The sequence below is a fragment of the Elephantulus edwardii genome, unplaced genomic scaffold, assembly GCF_000299155.1.
Source record: "Elephantulus edwardii isolate Elephantulus edwardi_28Jun2011 unplaced genomic scaffold, EleEdw1.0 scaffold00001, whole genome shotgun sequence".
Classification (NCBI taxonomy): domain Eukaryota; kingdom Metazoa; phylum Chordata; class Mammalia; order Macroscelidea; family Macroscelididae; genus Elephantulus; species Elephantulus edwardii.
The window spans coordinates 38,671,483-38,695,506 of NW_006399751.1; the positions used below are offsets into that span (position 1 = coordinate 38,671,483).

At 38.6% G+C, this 24,024-nt stretch overlaps 1 protein-coding gene across 1 annotated transcript in view; it reads left to right on the forward strand.

Moving 5' to 3' along the window:
• PDE11A (phosphodiesterase 11A) overlaps positions 1–24,024 on the forward strand; it is a 565,819-nt gene that overhangs the window by 261,740 nt on the left and 280,055 nt on the right. The window contains exon 5 of the mRNA XM_006878796.1: positions 4,341–4,405. Coding sequence (XP_006878858.1) covers positions 4,341–4,405 — 65 coding nt within the window. The remainder of the gene's footprint in view (positions 1–4,340; positions 4,406–24,024) is intronic.

Genomic DNA, 24,024 nt, shown 5'->3' on the forward strand with positions numbered 1-24,024 from the left:
CCCAACATAGTGTGATGGGAAAGTCTGCTGTTAGGGACCTCTCCAGAGTACTGAAGAGTAATGGTGTCACTCTGGAGATTAAGGTGCATCTGATACAGGCTATGGTCTTTGCAATCACTTGTTATGCATCAGAGAGTTGGACAATGACTAGGGAAGATAGAAGAAGAATTGATGCCTTTGAGCTGTGTTGCTGGAGAAGAGTATTGAATATACCATGGACTGCCAAGGAAACAAACAGATTCATCCAGGAGAGGGTTAAACTGGGCTGCTTCTTGGAGTCAAGGATTCTGGGGCTTCATCTGACATACTTTGGACATGTTCTAAGGAGGGACAGATCCTTGGAGAGAGACATCATGCTTGGGAGGGTGGAGGGCCAGCACAGGAGGGGAAGACCCTCTATGAGGTGGATTGATTCAGTGACTGGGGTAATCGGAATGGGTGTGTTAGAGGCAGTGCGATTGGCACAGGATAGAGCAGGGTTTAGGGCTGTTGTACATAGGGTTGCTATGAGTCGTAAACGACTCGATGGCACATAACAACAACAACAACAAACTTATAGTATAGAGAGTTCTTGTGGTCTAGTTGTAAGGAGCTGTGCTGCCAACCCAAAGGCAAGTAGTTCAAATCTATCAGCTGCTCCACAGGAGGAAAATGAATGATGTCCTGCTATGCAATGTACAACCCCTGAAAACCCACTGGAGGGTCAGCTTAAGGATGGATGGCACCTAACAAACAGTGTAACAATTGCACTGGCTTTTTCTGCCTGGTCTGGCCCCATCCTTATGAATCTCTGTGCTTTTGTCTGTTTAAATAAAATTTGCATTTCTCCAGGACAAAACTCATTTGTATTACCAACAGTCTTCAGAAGTTAGCATCTACTCTTAATGTAGTTATAAAATATCCTAATCGAGTAAAAAGTCAAAGTATCCATACTAGTGAATTTTATTTCATCTGTAAGATGAAGAAAGCAAATATGTGACTTGATTTCTAAGTGTAGAAGCAATTAACATGTTGCCACAAATGACGGCAAATGTATTTCTAAACACGGTCATCAATTTAAAAAGTGCGCGGCAAAGTGTTAATAGTATATTAGTAAGTTCATTTATTTTATGCAACACTAAAATAACACTACATTCATAAAACAACATATACTTTTATTAATACAAAGATAAATGTTTCATTTGAAGCTATTTATGATCCCAATTTGCAAGTATATTTATAATGTTTCTACTTTCTATTGTATTATTGGCTATGGTGGCCTAGTGGCAAGAAGCAGAGTTGCAATCCCGAAGGCACATGGTTCAAAGCCACCAGCCATTTCCCTGGAAAACGATGGGCAATATCCTCCCGTGCAATTCACTGCCTCTGAAAACCCACTGGAGGGCCAGCTATGGTTCATTTCTGACTCTATAGTACACAACAACATTGGTTTAATACTTTTTTAGGGAATAGTTTGAGAGATTTATTATTTGGTGATTACACATAGTCACTTTGGAGCTTGCTGACCTTGGAAGACCTAAACACATTTTAGCTGGATTAAGATTCTAAATATTTGGTTTCTGTTTAAGTCTTTGAGATAGATATTCCAGTGGCTTTCACTATGTAACAAATAAGCTTAAAATGTAGAGCCTTCAATCATATTATTTCTTACAGAGCCTTGTATCAGGAATCTGGAGAGAGTTTACAGGGGATATCTTGTATCTCTCAAGGATATTTGGGACCTTGATGAGGAAATTGAAGATTAGGGCAGCTTGGTGCCAGGGGAGTGGAGATAAACCTTCATCTGAAGGTTTATTTATTCAAACCTTAGCTGGACATCTGGATGGGAATGACTTTAAGAGTGGGACCAGGATATCTATAGTAGCCTTATTTAGGAGCTTTGACTCCTGAATGTTCTGAAGACAGTTCATCCTTACCCTTAAATGTTACGTAAATTTGCCCTCATTTTCAAACAATTGAACCACTAGAAACAAATTATTCATCACAATCACCTTTGTTGTTGCATATGTAGCTTTTAAATAACTGGGAGGACTTTGAACCTATTCTTACATTGAAGCAAAGCTAGTTAACAGTATGCACTTGTTCCACCTTGTCTACAAATGTGTAAAGACACATCTGGGAGTGATCTCTTGTTGCCTGAGGACTTCCTGTATTCCAATAGACAAGACAGAAATGGCATCACCTTTCATTACAGCCTCAAAAAGCACCAAGCAGCTCTTCCCTCTGTTCTAGCTGCAGCAATCAGAATCACACCAAGACTGGAGAGTGGTGTTCCTCGTGGTGACAGAGTGGTAGGATGGCCCTGTAGAGAAAAATGTGAGCCTGGAGATATCATTGTGACTATCTTTGCAAAATAAAATTTGCCACAATGAGTGAGTCTTAGTTCACATTAGAATATGATGAAATATCTATGATTGCCAAAGGTATTTACAATTGCAATTAGCTAGTTAGAGCTTTTTTGTGAGAGATGTTTCTTTTTCTTTATCTTAATGTTGCATTTTTCTAGTTTAGGCTCATTACTTCACTGATAAAGTACTTTTAATATTTAATCTACTCCTAGTTTTCAAATTGTTGTCTCAGGTGTCCATCAATTCCCTGTAAGTGCTTAATTTAAAAGGCTTTTGAAGCATGACAGCATCTGACTAAAGAAAATCAAAACGTCAATCTTAGAAGCATCCAATGACAGTCAGAAGTATTCCTTTCATCATAGGGATGTGTTTTTCTATCAAACAGAATATCCAGGCAAAAGACAGCTAGAAATGGAATTTTTTCCAATGCAACATGTCTTTAGACTTGTTTTTCCCACCTACTGGTTGTTCTTGACTGCTTTACCATACATGTTTGCTTATGAATCCAAGTAAACCATTGACAACTTCAATCTTTTTTCCATCTTTCCTGACATTGCCTATTGGTTTAGTGGCAAGGATTTTTGTTTTCTTGTTGTTGAGATGGAATTAATATTGAGGGCTGCAGTCTTTGATCTTCTGCAGCAAGTGCTTCAAGTCCTCTTCATTTTCTGCAAGCAGTTATGTCATCTGCGTAATGCAGGTTGTTGATGAGTCTTTCTCTGATCTTCATAAAGTCCAACTCCTCAAATGATTTGTTCAGCATACAGATTGAACAGGTGTGGAGAAAGGATATAAACCTGATACACACTTTTCCTGATTTTAAACCATATAGTGTTCCCTGGTTCTGTTTGGACAACAAATTCACCTGAGAGCAATGATGAGTCAGATAAGTTAACTTCAAGAGTCTGTAACTAAAGAAAGATAGCCTTTTTTGAGGAGCATTTTGTCTCCACTGGATCCCCAGGGATACTGTCTTGGTTACTTTGGGACTTCCATAACCAAATACTACAAAGTGGATGACTTTAAATAACATAAACGTATTATATCACAGTCCTGAATGCTAGATGTCTACTTCAGAGCATTGGCAAGGCCATGTACACTCTATCCATCCATTCTTAGGCAAGATCCTCAGTTCCTCCATCCTCTCTTCCAGCTTCTAATAGCTCCAGGCATGTCTTGGCTATATCTATCTCTCTATCTCTATATCATCTATGTCATCTATATCTATATCATCTATAACTATAGCTCTTCACGTGGTATCATCCCTCTGTGTAACATTTTCTTCACATATAAAAACCATACTCTGAAGAGATTAGTATCTGGCACTATATCATTACCTGATCACTACAACAAAGACAGGGAGCTCTAATAGCCTAGAATTATGGAGTTGTGTTACCAACACATAGGCAGGTGGTTCAAATCCACCAGCTGGAATCCACCATCTGCTTCATGGGAAGAAAGATAGTAATCTCTTTCTGTGGTTTTACAACCTCTGAAAACCCACTAGAGGGTCATCTGTGATTCCAACTTAATGGCCTATAACAACACAGCAACTTCAAAGACAGAACCAATAGTTAAACAATGTCACATCATTGGTATAGGTATTATGACTTCAACATATATTTGCGGTGGGGGCGGGGAACACAATTAAATTCATAACAGAAGGTGATTGGGTTAGTAAAATGTCAGTTAAAAAGAATTTGAGTACAGTGAGATATCCCTTTGAGCATGACAGAATAGTATACTTCATTCTGAACAAAGGGGGAAAGTGTATTTAGAAAATGTATTAAAATAGTCTGTGTAAGAAAAAAACCCACAAAATAGAAAACTTTCTACTTCTTTAATCTCTTGATATTTCTTCACTTAAAACTTCTCTTTAATCTCCAGTTTTCATAATTATCATTATAAAGTAAGTGATATTTATTGCAGTGCTTTAGAACTGTGGGAAAGCAGCTGTAATTGACCTGAATTTATTGTCTTTCTGTATGGCAGGTGGTGAAGTTTACCAAATCTTTTGAATTGATGTCCCCAAAGTGCAGTGCTGATGCTGAGAACAGGTAGGGCGTTGGGGTTTCTGTTTGATTTTTGGATTCTCTTTTACCCTTGGTGTTAGCAGTATTGCAGAATTCTTTGAAGACGTGAGCAAATGCAACCAAATACTATCACTCTGCTATATTTTGTAATTTAAGTATAAACTCTAGTATAAGGTGCACCTGATTCAGGCCATGGCCCTTTCAGTCACTTGCTGTCCTGCTGAGAGCTGGACAATGAATAAGGATGACAGAAGAAAAATTGATGCCTTTGAATGATAGTATTGGAGAAGAGTGTGAAATATTCATTAGACTGACCAAAGAACAAACACATATATATGTCTTGGAGAAGGTGTAACCAGAGTGCTCCTTGAAGGCAAGGAGAGCAAAGCTTCATCATACATACTGTGGGCATGTTGCAAGGAGAGGCTATTCCTCAGACAGGAGCGTCATGCCTGAGAAGGAAGAGGGACAGTGAGAGAGGAAGACCTTCAACCACGTGGACGGACACAGTGACTGCAGCAATGGACTTGAGTGTGTGAGAGATTATAAGGATGACACAGGAGAGGACAGGGTTTGTTCATAAGGTTCATAAGTCATTCTTGACTTGACAGCATCTAACAACATAATATAAAATTACTAAACATACAGAAAATAAAATAAAAATGAAAACCACTACCATTGAGTTGGTTCCAACTCATGACAACTCTCCAATAGGTTTCTGAGGTGGTAAATCTTTTCAGGAGACTGCTTGTCTTTCTTATGCAGAGTGTTTGAACTGCCTACCTTTTCGTTAGCAGCCATACATGTAATACTCTCTGCCGTCAGGAATCCTTTATATATAGCTTAGGATCAATTTTTAAGACCAAATTTGACTAGTCTCATATGATTAAGATGTTGCTCTTTACTTTTAGTCCCTTATTTCCCTAAACTTTTTAATGCTTTTAAAATCTTAGAATATACTGATGATTTCTAGACATTGTAGCAAGTCTCTTATGCAAGTTAATGCGGAATAATGAGTGAAACCTGTTGTTCTTTTAGTCAACAAGTTTAATGTCTCTTTATACTAGACACGGGCCTGAAGTTGCTAATAAAGGAAATTTTTGCTATTTCCTGACTCAGCACCTCACCTAACTTTCTATCTCACTTTGGCCCTTCCTTTCTCCTTTTCTCTTTTGTTTTGGTTTGATCTTTGGTCAATAAAGTCCCCTTGTGAAAAAGTATGAGTTTCTAGAAATTTAATTTCTGTCCCAGTTGGTGCGTTTGAGACTATATAATGGTAAAAGTGAAGCTTGGGAATTCTCAGCAAATTTCTATTAGCTTTGCACTGCCCAGGTACAACAAGGTCTGGCTATTATGAAATTATATTTCTCAAAATGTAGAGATATGGAGAAAGATGAGTGAAATATCTGAGACACCCTAATGGTGCTGACAGTGGTGAAGATGCTAACGCTAATTTCCAAAGACATGAGCAGTTTGCATTCATTGAAGGCCAAGTGTGGCAGGTACTGTGCTAAATGCTTCATGTACATTTCATTCATATTATGTTGGTGTCTTTACACCCTGTATGACAGAGGAGAAAATCAAGGTTCAGCAAGTTTTAAGTTCATGATTCTGCAGCCAGTAAGTAATAGCCATATCGTAGGGCAAGATCCCATAGATAAAACTTCCCCAACCTCTAAATTTGATTCCATCATTACCCACAATTTCAAACCTGGCTGTTGTTCTTTTATAGGGGATATCTATTGGATCCCCTTTCCCTCCCTAAATCTTTATAATCATTTTTATAATCAATTTGGCATATTTAGTAAAGGTTAAATTCTCCACATCCCTATGAAGAAATTAAATACTTTGTGGAAAGTGCAATCTTAAAGAGTTATCTATTCAAAAGTTTTCTAGATTTTACCTGAATCAAGATGTAATATGCAAGCTAATTTTATTTTATGTATAAACGAAAATGGGCACTTTATTTTTTTTAATCAAATTTATGACATGTAGAAAAGAACTTTTCTATATACTATATAACTTCATTTATAGGATATTCTTGTGATGGCAAAACTTTAGGAACAGAAAACAGATGAGTAGTTATAAGGGACTGGAGATGGAAAGAACTGATTACAAAGAGGTACAGGGGGATTTTGGAGTGTAATTGTACTGCTCTCTATATTCCTGATTGTGGTAGAGATTATAGAACCATATGCATTTGCCAAAACTTAGAGCATTTGTGTCACAAGGAAAGGGTAAATTTCTCCATGAGTATACTTTAAAATGGAGGGAATAGAGGCCTTTAGAAGTGATTTTCAACTTGAGGCTTGTTGATTGGATAGACACTGGGGGAACTCCTGAGACTCTGACTTTTAATCACCCTTTAGGTCTGGAAATAAACTAATTTCATCACTGTTATTGTTAGCATGGCATTGGATAGGTCTAGAAAGAGAACCGCAACACCATCATGTTAAATACCATCAAGTCAGAACTGACTCATAATTGACCTTTCAGGGGGTTCTCAGAGGCAGTAAATCACGTGGGAATTGATTGCACATCCTTCTTGCAAGAAGGGGTTTGTGGGTTTTAAAACTGTGCACTTTGGGGTTGGCAACATAAACCCTTAACACTAAGCCACCAGAACCACACTAAGGAGATACATACTCCAATCACTCATTCAAAATCAAAAGAATAGCATTTACCCAAGAACAAAGTTCAGAAGACAGGAAAGGGTAGGAAACAAAAATAAATGGAAGAAGCAGGATGTATGTTGTTACATTGTGGGGATTGTCACAAACCAAAATATGTACAAATTGTTGAATGGAAAACCAATATGTTCTGCAAAACTCTTACCCAAAATGCTTATGAATTGTTAATTGGAAATTGATGTGCTTTGTAAACTTTCCCAATTAACAGTTAACAAAAGAAGAGAGGAAATGAGAAAAAGAAATTGTTTTCCATTTTATTAAAATGTGTTTATGGGCAAACAAACCAATCTGTCTTGGAGGAAGAGCAAACTTGAAGGTGCTTCTTAAGGGGAGAGAAACGTTGTCTTGTATACTGTGGGCATGTTGTCAGAAGGGGCCAGTCCTTAGAAAAAGAACTAATGGGGAAAGGAGAGAGTCAACAAAAGAGAGGAAGGCCTTCAATGGGATGGCTTGACACAGCACTGTAACAATGGGCTTGAACGCGGCAGAAATTGTGAGAATGGCATAGGAAAGGGCAAAGTTTCAATCTGTTGTTCATAGAGTCCCTATAAGTCACAGGACACACAATATCACCTAACAATTATATTTAATATTAGTTAGTTACTTAGCTCTGGTGGTCTAGTGGCAAGAAGCCTTACTGCAATCCCGAAGGCACATGATTCGAATATACCAGCTGCTCTGTGAGAGAAGGATGGGCAATCTTCTCCATGCGATTAACTGCCTCTGAAAGCCCGCTGGAGGGTCAGTGGTGGGTTGGTTCTGATTCAATGGTACACAACAACAACACAGCCTATACCTAAAAAACAAAATTGAGACATGGACAGAGTGATTTGCTCAGCTCTCTTCCTAAATATAATGCTACAAAATGAATCTGGAGAAAGGACGAAAGTTATACAGGAAGTGTCCAGGACTTCGTTCTTAGGGTTGCTATGAGTCGCCTGTGACTTGATGGCACTTTACAACACTACCACCAACAACAGTATAGAGAAAGAGAAAGAGTGAGCAGTTGGCTTAGTGGACAGAAAACCATGCTCCCAAGGCAAAGGTGGGAGACTCTACTCCGAGGCCCTCAGGCCTGTCTTTAATTGTTTTTGGTGAAACATTCTTCTAGGTCGTGTAACCCTGGTATGTCTACTTGCTGTACAGAGCTAACTCGTAGTTGCTGTGAAGCTAAACACTGTTACACTGATGAGTCAAATGCGAGAATGGTTACCCATAGTGGACAGTGTTTGGTGAAGCTCTGCGATTAAAACAAGCTTAGAAGCAGGAGTGGCATCCACTTCCACAATATCTTGCCTCTGGAAACCCTATGAGCCTTGAGAAAGGACAAAAGTTATACAGGAAGTGTCCAGAATTTTGTTCATAGGGTCGCTATGAGTCACCTGCAACTCAATGGCACTTAACAACAGCAACAATATATATTTGGAAGCAGGAGTGGCATCCACTTCCTAAACAACATACCTCCTGAAACTCTATAAACTTTGATAAATGTTGGTATAGAAAAGCTTCAGGCCTTTTGTTCATAGGGTTGCTATGAGTTGTGCTTGACGCTTGACTCAAAGGTAATGATCAACAACATATATATATATATATTCCCCCTAGCTGATTAGCTATCCGTGACCTTATGTAAGTTATTTTTCTTGTATATCAGGGGAAATAGTTGTACCGCAATTTTTGAAACCCTAATGCTTCAATATTAATCTGTGTTTTTGTAGCTGAGTGTGTTTGCATGACCAGGGCTGAGTTAAAACTTTGGTGTCTTGATGATTTTTAATGATGATAGAATTTCCCTGTCAAAACTAAATGATCCAAGGCCCAGACTGCCCTTGGTAAACTTTCTGGTAATAAAAGAGAGGAGGAAGAGAAAGGTCAGGTTTTCTTTAAAGAGACATTTAAACAGTGCCTTATTCGAACTTTGACATTATGAGATAATCCTCTCTGTCCTTCTATTTATGACCTTTAAATTAATGTGCATTGTACATGTTTTCCAGAAAATCTTTACTGGATTTTTCAGTAGTTTTTCTCCTGTAGATGTGAAATCCTTAAATCATTTATTGAAAGTTAAAGGAATAGACGAGTGACTCTAGCATGTACTTGTCCAGTGGTCACGGAAATGGCAGTGAAATAGATTACAGGTCTACAAATCACAGCCAATGCTCAACATGTCATAAATCTTTCCTTTAACCTTTCATTACTTAACATCTTTGCTACAGAAAATATCCATCAGACACACCTTAGTTCTCTAGGATTAGAAGAAGTAAAATAGGTTAACCTTTAAAAGAGTATCTCTCTGACTACATGAAGCAAGCTTTCAGTTTCAATTTTTATGAACTGGCTTGGAACTTGCTGATTTTTAAAGATACTCCTTGAAGATTAATTTTGTCCTTTTTTGCTGACATATAATTTCTACTTATTCTATTAAGTGACTAAGTCCCTAGTCAGAGCTAATCTCCTTCTTTTGGTCTCGATGAAACTAATACAAACCTATTTAGGAACTGAAAATACTTTTATTCATTCCTCTCCATAGTTTATGTACTTCTTCAGAGACATCCTTGACAGTAAGGTTTGCCTATGTAATGATGGAGTTTTTCTACAGATGTTGTATACTGTCAGTTCTAACTCATAGCAACCTTGGAAGCAGAGTACAACTAACTGTAACTAAGAGGCATTCAGGCTATAAGTAAAGGCACATTAAAAGTGGCATTAGTGATAGTGCAAGTACATTCCTAATTAGTCTCTTGCAAATTCCATTGTTCAGCATATTTACTGAGATATAAAAAAATGATTTTTTTTAAACCCCCTTCTTCTTCTCCTCCACCTCCACCTCCTCCTCCTACTCCTCCTCCTCTTCCTCCTCCTCCAAATCTTTTACTCCAAGCATTCACCCACAATTCCTCACCTCTGCATATGTCAGAGTAGCATCTGCTGGGTATGGCTTTCAATACCAACTATAGACTTCTCATAGATATACATGAACTTCCACCAGTGCTGTGTCACATTTCACCTGGAACGGTCTTTGATTTACTGGTAGCCTTCTCAAACCTGACCAGGACTATATAAACTGTGCAGAGGCAGGATGAAAATTCACTTCCCCTCGATCAAATTGTTATAGTTTGCTGCCTGACCCCAAGACATCTTTGTGTGTGCCCTATTTTCACAATCTTTTCCATTCCTAGGGAGTGCTGGTGGCATGGTGTAGTATAGAGAGCTACACTGCTAAGCCGAAGGATGAGATTTCTAATCCACAGTTGCTCCACGGACTAGGTGGGCACTCTTCTCTGTTCAATTTACTGCCTCTGAAAACCTGCTAGAAAATTAGCTTGGATTAGTTCTGATTTGACAGTAAATAACAATGATAACAATGCTTTAACCTGAACTCTCTCTTTTTCCAGAGTGTTCAGGCTTGAATTAAAAAAGGGAAAACAAAAGAGAACACACACACTTCACATTTGAAAGGTGAAAGAATTGAAGAACAAATTCAAGCAGTGTGGAAGGACTATAGGGACAAAGTATTGAATAATGCAGAAGCATCAAAAGAAGATGGAAAGGATGCACAGAGTCACTGTATAAAAAAAGAATTACACACCAACATTAGTAACAGCATTATTCACCATAACAAGAACATGGAAACAGCCCAAATATCCAACCATAATCGAGTGGATTGAGAAATTATCATACATTCACACAGTGGAATACTATGCAGCAAGTTAGGAGCAGGACCTAACTTAGGAAGGACTGGAGAGCTTTATGCTAAGTGAACTAACTCAGTCCCATAAGGACAAATACCGTGGAACACCATTTTTTTATAAATAGATAACTATTAAAACATGTATGAGGATCTGAGGGAGAGAGGATAGGAGCACAGGAGTGAGAATGGATAGAGGGCGTAATCTTAGGGTGAGACAATTTGATGGATGGAAGGCGGGGTGAGCTAAGGAAATGGGAAAGATCCAGTATTGAAAAACAGTGCATATGAACTTTGTAAGTAAGCCGGCCCAGTTACTGTATCAATTCATCTCATCAAGGTCTTCCTCTCCTGAGCTGTCCCTCAACCCTTCCACGCATGATGTCGTCTCTAAGGACCAAGTCCCTCTTGGCCACATGCCCAAAGTGTATGAGACAGAACTTCAAAATCCTAGCCTCCAAGGAGAAACTTGGTTTCACACACTCCAAGACAGACCTATTTGTACATACATATAATTGTGGTTGTTGTGTACTGTCGAGTCAGAACTGACACAGAGCTGATCATTTGGCAGGTTTTCAGAGGCAGTTAATTGCATGGGAGGAGATATCCTTCTCACACAGAGCAGCTGGTCACCTCCCACCTGATACTTTTGAGATTGCAGCACAGCTTCTTGCCACTATGCCACTAGAGCGCTAGATAGATAGATAATAATAATAATAATAATAATAATAATAATAATAATAATAATGATGAAGAAGAAGAAGAAGAAAGATAGATAGATAGATAGATAGATAGATAGATAGATAGATAGATAGATAGAAACATTTATGGACATGCTAATAGACTTTACATTGCTTTTCATGTTTTCCAATATTAATTACAACGTTGTTGTTGTTAAGTGCCATCAAGTCACAGGCAACTCATAGTGACCCTATGAAGGAGAGTCCTCAAAGCTTGGGTGCCTTTCATCCTCTCTCCAGGTTCATAGGGTTTTTCGGAGGCAAGCTGTTATGGAAGTGGATGCCACTCCTCCTTCCAAGCTTGTTTTCATGGGGCACTCCACCCCACTCTGTCCGCACTGAGTAGCCAACCATTAAGGCTTTGACACAGCAGTGTCAAATTACAATAGATCAATGAATTACCACCATATCTCATCAAATCCTCACTGCACTTTACTACTAATAGGATTTTTAATTACTTTAATACATTTGGTCACGTTCTCCTAGGTATAAGTATACATATAGGTATAGTTTTCTCCTGGGTATAAATCTAGCTGATTTGGAAATTTCATTCCCTCACTTTTCCTGCTTAATAGACCAAAATTAGGATCAAATTTCTACAATGTGTAGATGTGTAAAGTATTCTTCTTCTTCTTCTTTTTTTTTTTTACAAATTGAATAATGGTGTTGAGACTAGTGTGAAATATGGAATGCCAAAATAACAAGCATGTCTGCCTCGGAGGGAGTGCAACAGGGACTTCCTTAAAGGATGGTGAAACTTCATGTTAGAAGAACTTCATTCTGGAATGATGAAGGGGTCAGAAAAGGAGAACAAGATAGATTGAAATAATGACTGTAATAATAGGACCAAACATATCAAAGATGACGAGAATGGCACCAGATCAGACAAGGTTCAGATCTGTTGATTATGGGGTTTGGGGGAGTTGTAGTAGACTCAAGAACACCTAACAAGTACAATCACCAGAAAATCACAACTGACTGAAAAGAGATAGTTTACACATTTAACAGGAAGTAGTAAAAATAACTTTTATTTAAAAGCTAAACTCTAACCACTTTAGTCTTCTGTGAATTGAAAGAAAAGGATATATTTCAGTGTAAAACTTAATTTTTTTTACACATTTAATCTTTATCCTGTATTTTTAAAATTTGATGTGACTAGAGGGAGACGAGAAAGGAAAGCTGGAAATCCAAGAACAGCTACAGGGTGAGAATCTTTGTTTAAATAAGTCTTTGCACATACAAATCAGCCTGGAACCTCATTAGTATGGAGAGATAAAATGTTCTGTTTGAAAACAGAAGACTTTATGTAAAACAGAATGGAACAACCTCACCTAATCCCAGAACATGTAAATGTGTTATGTTACATAGAAAAATAGACTTTTCAGATGTAATTAAATGAAGAATCTCTTAATCTCTTTTTCTTTTCTACTAGTGTATTTACAAAATTTGAATACAAATTCAAACAAATTATTTCAATTTCTCTCACACACACCCCACCTCGCATCAAATTGTACAACCCAATGATTAGTCCCTCTGCCCCTTGTGCATCCACATCTCTCTGCTTCCAGTCTTTCCCACCCCTCTTGGATACTTATACTCATGCTACAATAATGGTTTTATACATTATTTGTCCTTGTGTGATAGAATTAGTTCACTCAGCATAATGCTCTCTAGTCCCTTCCAAGTTAGATAATAATTTACAAAATCATTGCTCCTGCATGCTTCATAGTACTCCATTGTGTGAATGTACCATAATTTCTCAATCCATTCAGTTGTGGTTGGACCCTGCTCTATCCCTTGTCAATCTTATTGTCTCCAACACACCTATCTCCATTACCCTGTTGACTGAATCAATCCATCTCATCAAGGGTCTTTCTCCCTGCACTGTCCTTCCAACCTCCCAAGCATGACATCCCTCTTCAAGGACTGATACCACCTTGTAACATGTTCAAAGTATGTCAGATGAAGCTTCAGAACACTTGCTTCCAAGCAGAAGCCTGGCTTTACCCTCTCCAGAACGAACTTGTTTGTTCTCCTAGCAGTCCATAGTATATTCAATACTCTTCTCCAGCACCAAAGCTCAAAGACATCAATTCTCCTAATCATTGCCCAGCTCTCTGATAAGTGCCATTATTTGGGTTCTTGTTGTTAGGTGCTGTCGAGTCAAGTATGACTCATAGTGACCTAATGAACAAAAGATCTGAACCCTGTTCTATCCTGTGCCATCCTCTCATTTATTGATACACAACTGCCCATTGCAGCAGTCACTGTGTCAATCCACCTGGTCAAGGGTTTTCCTCTTTTTGTTGGTCCTTTTCCAAGGAATAGCCTCTCATAGTAACATGCCCAAAGTATGTGAAGCAAAGCCTCATCATTCTTGCCTCTAAAAAGCACTTCAGCTGCATCATCTCCAAGACTTATCTGTTTGTTCTTTTGGCATGTTCAGTGCTCTTCTCCAACACCACAGCTCAAATGCATCAATTCTTTTTTCTGTCATCCTTACTCATTGTCCAGCTCTCAGATGCTTAACTATGGTCTGAATCAAATGTACTTCAGTCCTCAAACTGACATCATTTATTCCTCAATAATTTGGAGAGGTCCTTAACTGCAGTTTTTCCCAGTGTAATATATTTCCTTATTTCCTGACTGCTGGTACTACGGATGTTAATTGTGGATCCAAGCAAGATGAAACTGTTGACAGTTTCAATCTCTTCTCCGTCTATCACGATTATTTAGGTGGGAACATGCAAATAAGATATGTATGGTGCTAATAAACGGATTGGCCAGTTTTGTCATCCCTCCAAGCTTAAATTGAGTAGGCTCATGGTCAGAAAATGGGATCAGCACTATCAAGAAAGAAGAATCATTGAATGCAATGTGTCCTTTGAACCTAAGGTCCTTTAGAGACTAACATGAGATGGCAGTCCAGATGGCAGCAGTAATTCCTGTAGAGGTGGCACCAGTGGTGCAGTGACTCCCTGTATCCTACTGCACTGTTGACACTTAAGTTATTGTGCTGGCTTTCTCTCTCCTGTCACTTTCTGCCTGCTGTCATAGATTCTACTTGAGCTCTGATACTTAACCCAAAGGCTTCTCTGGGAAGCTACTCTGACCTAGCTCACAAGGCAACAAGTTTATGTTTTTGTCAAACACTTCTGAAAAGATAGAGACTTGCTATGCATAATTTCAGATCATCAAAACTTGTCACTATGTTTAATTTTAGACAATGAAATCAAAGTAAGTGTCATACATGGAATCCCACCCTCCTCCACCCCCATAACCTTAACTCTCTGTTGTAATATCTGTGAATATATTTCTTTCTGTGGCAACTGGTATTTTTCACATGTGACTACAGCTACTAGTCTGTTGACTTTCAGATAAAGGGCAGAGACTTTGACACAGTGAGATACAGGAGGCTCAGAGAACTACCAGAAATACAAGTGGGGTTTAGAATAGACCGTGGTACTAGAGACATTATCACCAATATCAGATGGATCTTGACAAAATGCAAAGAGTATCAGAGGGATATATATCTGTGTTTCATTGACTATGCAATGGCATTTGAATGTGTGGATTCCAACAAATTGTGGTTAACCTTGAGGAGACTGGGAATCCCAGAACACTTGATTGTGCTTATGCGAAACCTATACTGGGACCAGGAAGCAGTCCTTGGAAAAGAGCAGAGAAATACTGCATGGTTCAAAATCAGGAAGGGAATGCATCAGGGATGCATCCTGTCCCCATAGCTTTTCAATTTATATGCAGAAAAAGATCATTTGGAAGGCTAGGCTTTCTGAGAAGCAATGTGACATCAAGATTGGATGATGACTCATCAAGAACCTATGTTATGCAGATAATATGACCTTGCTTGCTGAAACTAAGAAGGACCTGAAGTACTTGTTGCAGAAGGTCAAGGACTGTAGTCTTCTATATGGATTGAAGCTCAGCATCTAGAAGACAAAGATTCTCACCACTGGGCCAAATGGCAACACCATGATGGATAGAGAAGAGGTTGGAGTTGTTAACGGTTACAACTTGCTTGGCTCCCAGGAAATCAAAAGATAGATTACATTAGAAAAATCTTCTGTCAGGGACCTTTCCACAGTACTGAGAAGCAACAGTGTCAGTCTAGAGACTGAGGTGTGCCTGAGCCAGGACATGGTCTTCACAATTACCTGCTATACATCAGAGAGCTGGACAATGACTAAAGATGACAGATGAATTGATGCCTTTGAGTTGTGGTGCTGGAGAAGAGTCTTGAACATACCATGGACCACCAAGAAAACAAATAGGTCTGTCTTAGAGAAAGTGAAACCAAGTTTCTTCTTGGAGGCTAGGATTTTGAAGATCCATCTTACATACTTTGGGCGTGTGACCAGGAGGGACTGATCCTTGGAGAAGGACATCATACTCAGAAGGGTGGAGGGACAGTGCAGAAGAAGACCCAGATGAGATGGATTGATAGTAACTAGGTCAGTGGGGGTAGGTGTGTCTGAGTCAGTGAGACTGGCTCATGACAGGGCAGGCTTCAGAGCAATATAGGGTTGCTATGAGTTGCAGGTGACTCAACAGCACAAAACAACAACAAGGTTGTATATGGATGATAATAAACTTTTTCTTAGAAGGTTGGGTATGGGTACGCCTATTTGCAATATAGAAGCTCAGAAACAAGATGTTATTGTTGTTTTATGCCATTAGTTGGTACTAACTCATAGGTGACCTTCCAGAGGGTTTTCAGAGGCAGTTAATCGCACAGAAAGAGATTGCCCATCCTTTTCTGCAGAGCAGCTGGTGGATTCGAACTTAATGCCACTGAATTGCAGCCCTGTAGAGCCTGTAGAGAGTTGTGTTGTTTTTGTTTTTTTTTTGTAAAGTGATTTCTGGACTTAGGACAAGGCTTAAAATGCAGACACACAGTGGTTTCTACCAATTAGACGCATTCTTAATGTATTCACTTCTAAAGCAAGAGTGTTGTGTCAGGAAAACAATGGACACCAGGAACCTCCAGAACCTTTCAGATATCTTGATTTCTTCTGTCCTCCAGATCCATAAGAGGATGAATTTCTAGTATTTTAAGTTTATGGCAATTTGTTACAGCAGCTTTGAAAGATTAATAGTCTTAATTATTAAGTGAGAAAGATAAATCAGATGATCTTAAAAGTCTCTTTGGCAACAAAATTCCAGGGAGCTATTATTCTGTTAATTCATTATTATGCATTGTAGTGATTTCTTATTTAATTAGGGAAAATAACTGTCACTGAAAATCTGCTACTTGAAAGACTATTTCATACACTGTTTTTGATCATTTTACCCACTGAGTTACATGTTATTCTTTTTTGTCTTTCTTTTTTAAATTGGCTTATTTACAAAGTTTGTATATATTGTGTTTCACACTATTCTTCATTCACATTATGTTTCATACATCATTCACATGCATTATGTTTTATACAATTAATCACCATTGGACCATGTTATTGTTCTTTTTTAAACAAGGAAATAGGTTCAGAGAGGTTAGTTAACTTGAACACATTCTCAGTGTTGAGCTATTGTCTGAAAATAATTGGGTTTCCTTTTCTAAATTTATGCCTACAGTGATGAATTTGCAAACTTATGCCTTGACATAGTTTGTGGGGAGTTTCAGAGTAACTCAAAAGCCTACCCAACAACCCAAAGTCTACCTCTTTCTGCAGGTTCAAATCCACCAGGGGCTCTGTGAAAGAAAGAGGGGTAATCACCTCCTGTGTAATTTACAGTTTAGGGAAAGTCAGTAGAGGGCCAACTGTGAGTTGATTTTGACAGGACAACAGTGAGTTTAATGCTCATCCTGTTAAAGCCTATCCTACATTTTAGGGAACATATACATAAAAGACCAATGCCAATAATGTATCCTTAACGAGATAACTAAGTTCTGAAAGGTATTTAGCATAATTGAGATGGCTGGTAACATCAAGGCAGTACCTTGACAAGTCATATTGTATTTTGAGGCAAAACAAAAAGAATTGTTTTTGTTTACATCTTGATCATCAGAGATATTTCTATGTTCATTTTTATTGTTTAAGATATTACATACCTTGATCACTGACTGTTTTGTCACCCCTTAAATTGTGTACCACAGACAAAGGCTTTATTCCCTTTGCTCAGTTTTTATCCTGTATCAAGTATTGGGACAAAACTTTCACCCTTTGAAATGATATGTTGTGTGTGTTAGTTAACATGAATATCTTAATCTGTAGAGATCTAGGAAGTACACATAGATATGGCAAAAGAACATAAGGACAAAGAAAAAAAATAATAAAATAAATAAACAATTAATAAAAAAGTAAAAAAAAAATTAGTTTGAGCATCTTTAAATTTTGAGCCCTCTAGAGCTTGCTTGCTTTCTCAAAAGCAGTATTCTCAGAGTTCCCTGGTCATGTATATTGAGAGTTTGTGTCCTTTATTTACAGAATCAATGCACTCATGACAGCATGAGACAATCTAGTATATTTATAGTAAGGAATTATGACTGATAGAGATTTCACTTCCAAAACCATTGTTTCGTCACTAGCTAAGGAAATACAAGTCTTTGCTCCATAACAAGATGAAAAAATAATCAGCTTTTGGGTTCTTTTAATATAAAACAATGTGACTCTGTTTTTACTTTTTGCTGTGTGTTAATGTTGTGCCAAGTACTTTATATAGATGCATTCCCTCTTTATAGCTTCACAGATAAAGATTCCCTAGAGTCACACAATAAGCAGTTTGGGGAACCCAATCAGTTGATCTGGCATCTATGCTTTTCAGTCATTACAGTCACCATGTGTAAGTAGATTAATAAGAAGTCTTACCTGAGTTGCTAAGAGTGCTTAGTGCCTGGTGCATTGTTGTTTGCTGTCAAGTGGAAAGCAACCCATAGCTAACCCTCCAGTAGATTTCCAAAGGCAGTAAATTGTACTGTCCATCCTTGTCCTGTGGAGCAACTGGTGAATATGAACCACGGGCCTTGGGATTACAGCACAACTTCTTACCACTAGGTCACCATAGTTCCCTAAGTAGCAACGCTCAATAAATAGTTAATGAATGATGAATCATTTGAAGGTGGTTGCTGTTGTTGTGCCATTGAGTCTCTTTTGACTCACTGTAACCCTGTGTACAACAGCCCTGAACCCTGCTCTATTCTAAGCCAACCTTATTGTCTCTGACACACCTACCCTCATTACCCCAGTCACTGAATGTGACACAACTGCTGCCTCTGAGTGTGAACTTGATCATTCCTGTTCATATTGTTTTCATTACACGTGAGTATTCTACTTTGTTGGTACTACGTGGGTAGACACTTCTTAAATATGTCTTCAACAAGATTACACTATTATGTGGCATTTAAATAAAAAGTTGTCATTTTTATAGAAAAGCATGAAATGGGAAATAGAGTATAAATTTTATCTTAGCAACAATATGTTTTGTTGGAAAATTGGCCTCAACCCCATATTTTCTTGCAAAGCCACAATCAAGGGAAAAAATGAACAGGTAGATAAAGCTGTGCTGTTTTAATACTGAGACATTCAGAAAAGAATTGCCTTCAACCTGCTGTGTCATGCAGCTAAAGGCAGGAGGGATTGTCAAAGCTCTCATAATAAATGAGAGAACTTTCTGAACAACAAGAAGCTGGTGTGACCAAATTCCATCATGATGCGGGGCTATTATTAAAGTGTAAAGTATCAATTTATCAAAAAACTTCCCACTGACTTAAAGCTCCTTAACTTCCAGTGACAAATGATTCCATTGAACATAAAAGGAAAATGCTGAGAAAATCCTAAAGTTGTTTTGATTTGACAAGTCTGTCAATTTCAAAGGTGCTAGAACAATTAATTTCAAGAATATAGATTATAGGCAGTAGCATTTCAACATGATATATATGCATAATTTCAAATGGTCAAAACATTCTCTTTCATCTTAAACAGCAAAATCAAACTGTTGTATACAAACTTTGTGTCCTATGGCATTAATTCTCTGTTGTCATGTCTGTGAATATATTGCATTGAAAAGGTACATTTCCATTGTAATTATTATTATTAATCCATTAACTTTCAGATAAGGAAATAAAAATGGGTTATCTGGTTTAATATAATCAAATAAATGTTTGAAAGTAGGTCTTTCTTTCAGTTGAAAGCAGAAGAGAAATTTAATGAGATCTCAATCTGGAGAAAAATTCAATATTGAATCTTTCAATATTTATTTGTTGATTGGAATACAGACTTCAGTCCTACAACTTCAGGCGACTGAACTATGCCCACAGCTTGAATGCATTTACTCATTGCCAGAGTCACCAGAAAGGACCACGGTGTGTTTAGAACCTTTATTCTGACCTTGTGTTATCCTGAGAAGAGGAACTTCTGACACATAGAACTGTGGATGATAAGTGAAGCCACTGGATTTGTGGTAATCTGTTATAAAGAAAGAGAAAGCTAATGCACTCAGAATGAGAGAAAAGCAAATGATGTTGCTATGTGTGTTTATATACATATTTGAGGATTTTAAAAAATATCTAGACCAGTGGGGTTGATGAATGATGTGAAACTATGTGGAAAAGATGACCAGAAGTCTTGCATAATTTTCCAAGTTATGTCAGATATATATATATAAATAAAGATGTCATTTTGAGGACTAAAGTATGCTTGAACTAAGTCATGATGTATATAGGCACCTCATATGAATGTGACTGCTGGACATTGAATAAGAAAGACTGGAGAATAATTGATTATTTTAGATTATTGAGTTGGTGGCCAATATTGAGTATATCATGGACTGACAGAAGAATAAGCCTATTTTTCATAGAAATGCAGCCAAAATGCTCCTTGGGACTTGCCTATTTTGAACATGTTATTAGGAAGGACTAGCTTCTGGAGAAGGTCAGCAAACTTGGTAAAGAAGAGGGTTTATGAAAGAAAATGAAGACCGTCAAGCAGGTGGATGGACATAATGACTACAATATAGGCTCAAACATAGCAATTGTGAGGATGGTGTAAGAATAGGCACTGTGTGTGGGGTTTTTGTACAGATTGCCACTATGAGTTGGAATCAACAAGACAACACTGAACAGCAACGTCTGCATGTCTACACAGTTAAAGAATTGCTAGTGACACAACCAGATAGTATCAATGCGTAACCTTTTTGTCAACAAACCAAGGACCAAAGAAATGATGAGTCATTGAGAACCTTATGAATATGTGAAAATAGTGAGACAAAACTAAAGGATGAGTTTTATGGTTAGTCTTAGGGCTGGTTAGCAAGAATGTTCTAGTCCAGCAACAATGACTCATTTAGGGGTAGACATGAAACAGACTGTGTTAGTCTAGAGAGACAGAGCATGATGGATGATTGGGGATTGGGGATTATGCCTGTGTGTGCTATGATCATATCCAAAGTTATTGTCCATTTTATAGCTCTGAAGGAGGGGCCTTTGGAAAGATACAAACCTATTCTGTTCCCTCCAGCAGATGCTAGGCCGTTGGTTTTCATGAGCATCGTGCTTTTCTGGATTTGTGCTCTAGGCATTAGGGGGAGAAGGAAGAAGCATCAGTTATAGATCTGGTCTAAAATTGAATCTTACAGTGATGGGGAGACATTTGTAATTTGGGGGCTTGAAAGCCAGAAAAACATCTTTGTATGATGACCCTGGATCATAGTGCACCAGAAAAACAAAAGAAAAGGAAGGTGTAGGTTACTGTGTCAGAGTTCTAGGTAACAGCAAGACATTACATGTAAAATTGTACATCACTAGTAATGTTGTTGTTGTTGTTATGTGCCGTCGAGTCACCTGCGACTCATAGCGACCCTATGTACAACAGCCATAAACTCCGCTCTGTCCTGTGCCAATCGCACTGTCTCTGACACTCCCATCCCAATTATCCCAGTCACTGAATCAATCCACCTCATAGAGGGCCTTCCTCTCCTACGCTGTCCCTCCACCCTCCCAAGCATGATGTCCCTCTCCAAGGACCGGTCTCTCCTCACTACATGTCCGAAGTAAGTTAGACGGAGCCACAGAATCCTTGCCTCCAAGGAGCCACCCGGTTTAACCCTCTCCAGGACAAATCTATTTGTTTTCCTAGCAGTCCATGGTATTCTCAGTACTCTTCTCCAGCACCACAGCTCAAAGGCATCAGTTCTCCTTCTATCCTCCTTGGTCATTGTCCAACTCTCTGATGCATAACAGGTGATTGCGAAGACCATGGCCTGTACCAGACGCACCTTAGTCTCCAGAGAGACACCACTGCTCTTCAGCACTTTGGAGAGGTCCCTAACAGCAGACTTTCCCATGGCAATGCGCCTTTTAATTTCCTGGCTGCTGGTGCCAAGACTGTTGACTATGGAGCCAAGCAAACTAAAGCTGTGTACAATCTCAATCTCTTCACCATCCATCCTGATGCTGCCAATTGGTCCAGTGGTTGAGAATCTTTGTCTTCTTGACATTGAGCCTCAATCCATATTGCAGGCTGCAGTCCTTGACACTCTGCAGCAGGTGCTTCAGGTCCTCCTCAGTTTCAGCAAGCAGGGTTGTGTCATCCGCATAACGCAGATTGTTGATAAATCGTCCACCAATCCTGACCCCACATTTCTCCTCATAGAGCCCAGCCTCCCGGATAATCTGTTCTGCATATAGGTTGAAGAGGTATGGAGATAGGATGCATCCCTGGCGTACGCCCTTCCCAATTTTGAACCATGCAGTGTTCCCTTGCTCTGTCCTGACGACTGCCTCCTGGTCCAAGTATAAGTTTCGCATTAGAACAATCAAGTGTTCTGGGATTCCCATTCTTCTCAGAGTCAGCCACAGTTTGTTATGATCTACACAGTCAAATGCCTTTGCATAGTCAATGAAGCACAGATAGACATTCCTCTGGTATTCCCTGCTTTCAGCCAAGATCCATCTAACATCAGCTACAATATCTCTAGTGCCACGACCCCGTCTGAAACCAGTCTGGACTTCTTGTAGTTCTCTGTTGATGTGCTGTTCCAGTCGTTTTTGGATAATTTTCAGTAAAATCTTGCTTGCATGTGAAATCAGTGAAATTGTTCTGTAGTTTCCACATTTGGTTGGGTCGCCTTTCTTTGGGATAGGAACAAATATCGATCTCTTCCAGTCAGTTGGCCAAGTGGTCGTTCTCCAGATTTCTTGGCACAACTTGGTGAGCACGTCCAGGGCAGCATCTGTTAACTGAAATATATCAATTGGTATACCATCTATTCCTGGAGCCTTATTTTTGGCCATGTCCTTCAAAGCAGCCTGAACTTCTTCTTTCATCACCATAGGCTCTTGCTCATATGTTGTTTCATGAAATTCTTCTGTGTCTTCCAATTCCTTTCGATACAGTGACTCAGTATATTCCTTCCATCTTTTTTTAATACTTCCGGGATCATTTAACGTTCTGCCGAAAGCATCCTTGATTGTAGCAACTCGAGGTTTGAATTTGTTCTTCAGTTCCTTGAGCTTAAGATATGCTGAGTGAGTTCGGCCCTTTTGATTTTCCGACTCCAACTCCTTGCACATTTCAGTGTAATAATCACTAGTAATAATGAACATTAATCAGCAAGTGTTACATAGACACACAGAGAAGATGTACAGCTATGGGCAAGGGTAAGGATTACATGAATATTTGTATGTAATGCAAAAAATAAACCCACACAGAAAGTAGAACAAATAGGAGTCAATTTTATACGAACCTCTTAACCAAAACTAACCACCCTGAATAAATTAGTCATGATGCCTCAGGACCCTATTCCTGGGGGACACCAAAGACAATTGGTATAACTTTGTTCACATGAACATTGTTTTATCTTCTATATTGCTGAGCTAAGGACTTTAAAACTTAGAAGCAGTCATCTAAAGAGACCAATGATGCCAGAGAGATATTCCACATCTACAACACTCAATCACACTAGATTGCAAAGGCAGAAACTCCCTGGAAGGTAAGAAGGGACAGAATAGAGAGACAAAAAAGACAAAAAAAGAAAGACAAGCCCTGTCATCACTCCTATTTAATTCAGACCAGTGGGCTTGCCCTCTAGTAAAACTGTCACAGAGGAGATTGAAAGCTATAAAAATGTTCCATGAACAACAGGCTTCATGAATACGTATTGAGATCAAACATAATAAAGTAGCCTATATAGGTCAGCTGTCCCTTAGATTGATGCTAGGTAATAAACAGGATTATGGCAACCCAGAAGCCATAACTGTTGGCTTTTATATTTAACTTTCTTATTTTGTAGATCTTGCATCATCATTGCTCAATTACTTTTTTAGTATATTAGTATATTTAGTATATTAAAGTCCTTGATTGCATGTAGACATATGTTCAGAACGTGTTAGAAAGTTGTGACCTCAGTTCAATATATATATTTAGAATGGAATCTAAATGTCCACTCTATTATGAGCCAATGAACCATGTTTCATGCCAGCATATTTTTATTCAGCATCTCTTCATACCTAACAATGTTCTTCTTCTCCTGTCCCTGGAAGTACAGCTAAATAGAGCATGCCTCACTTTGTTG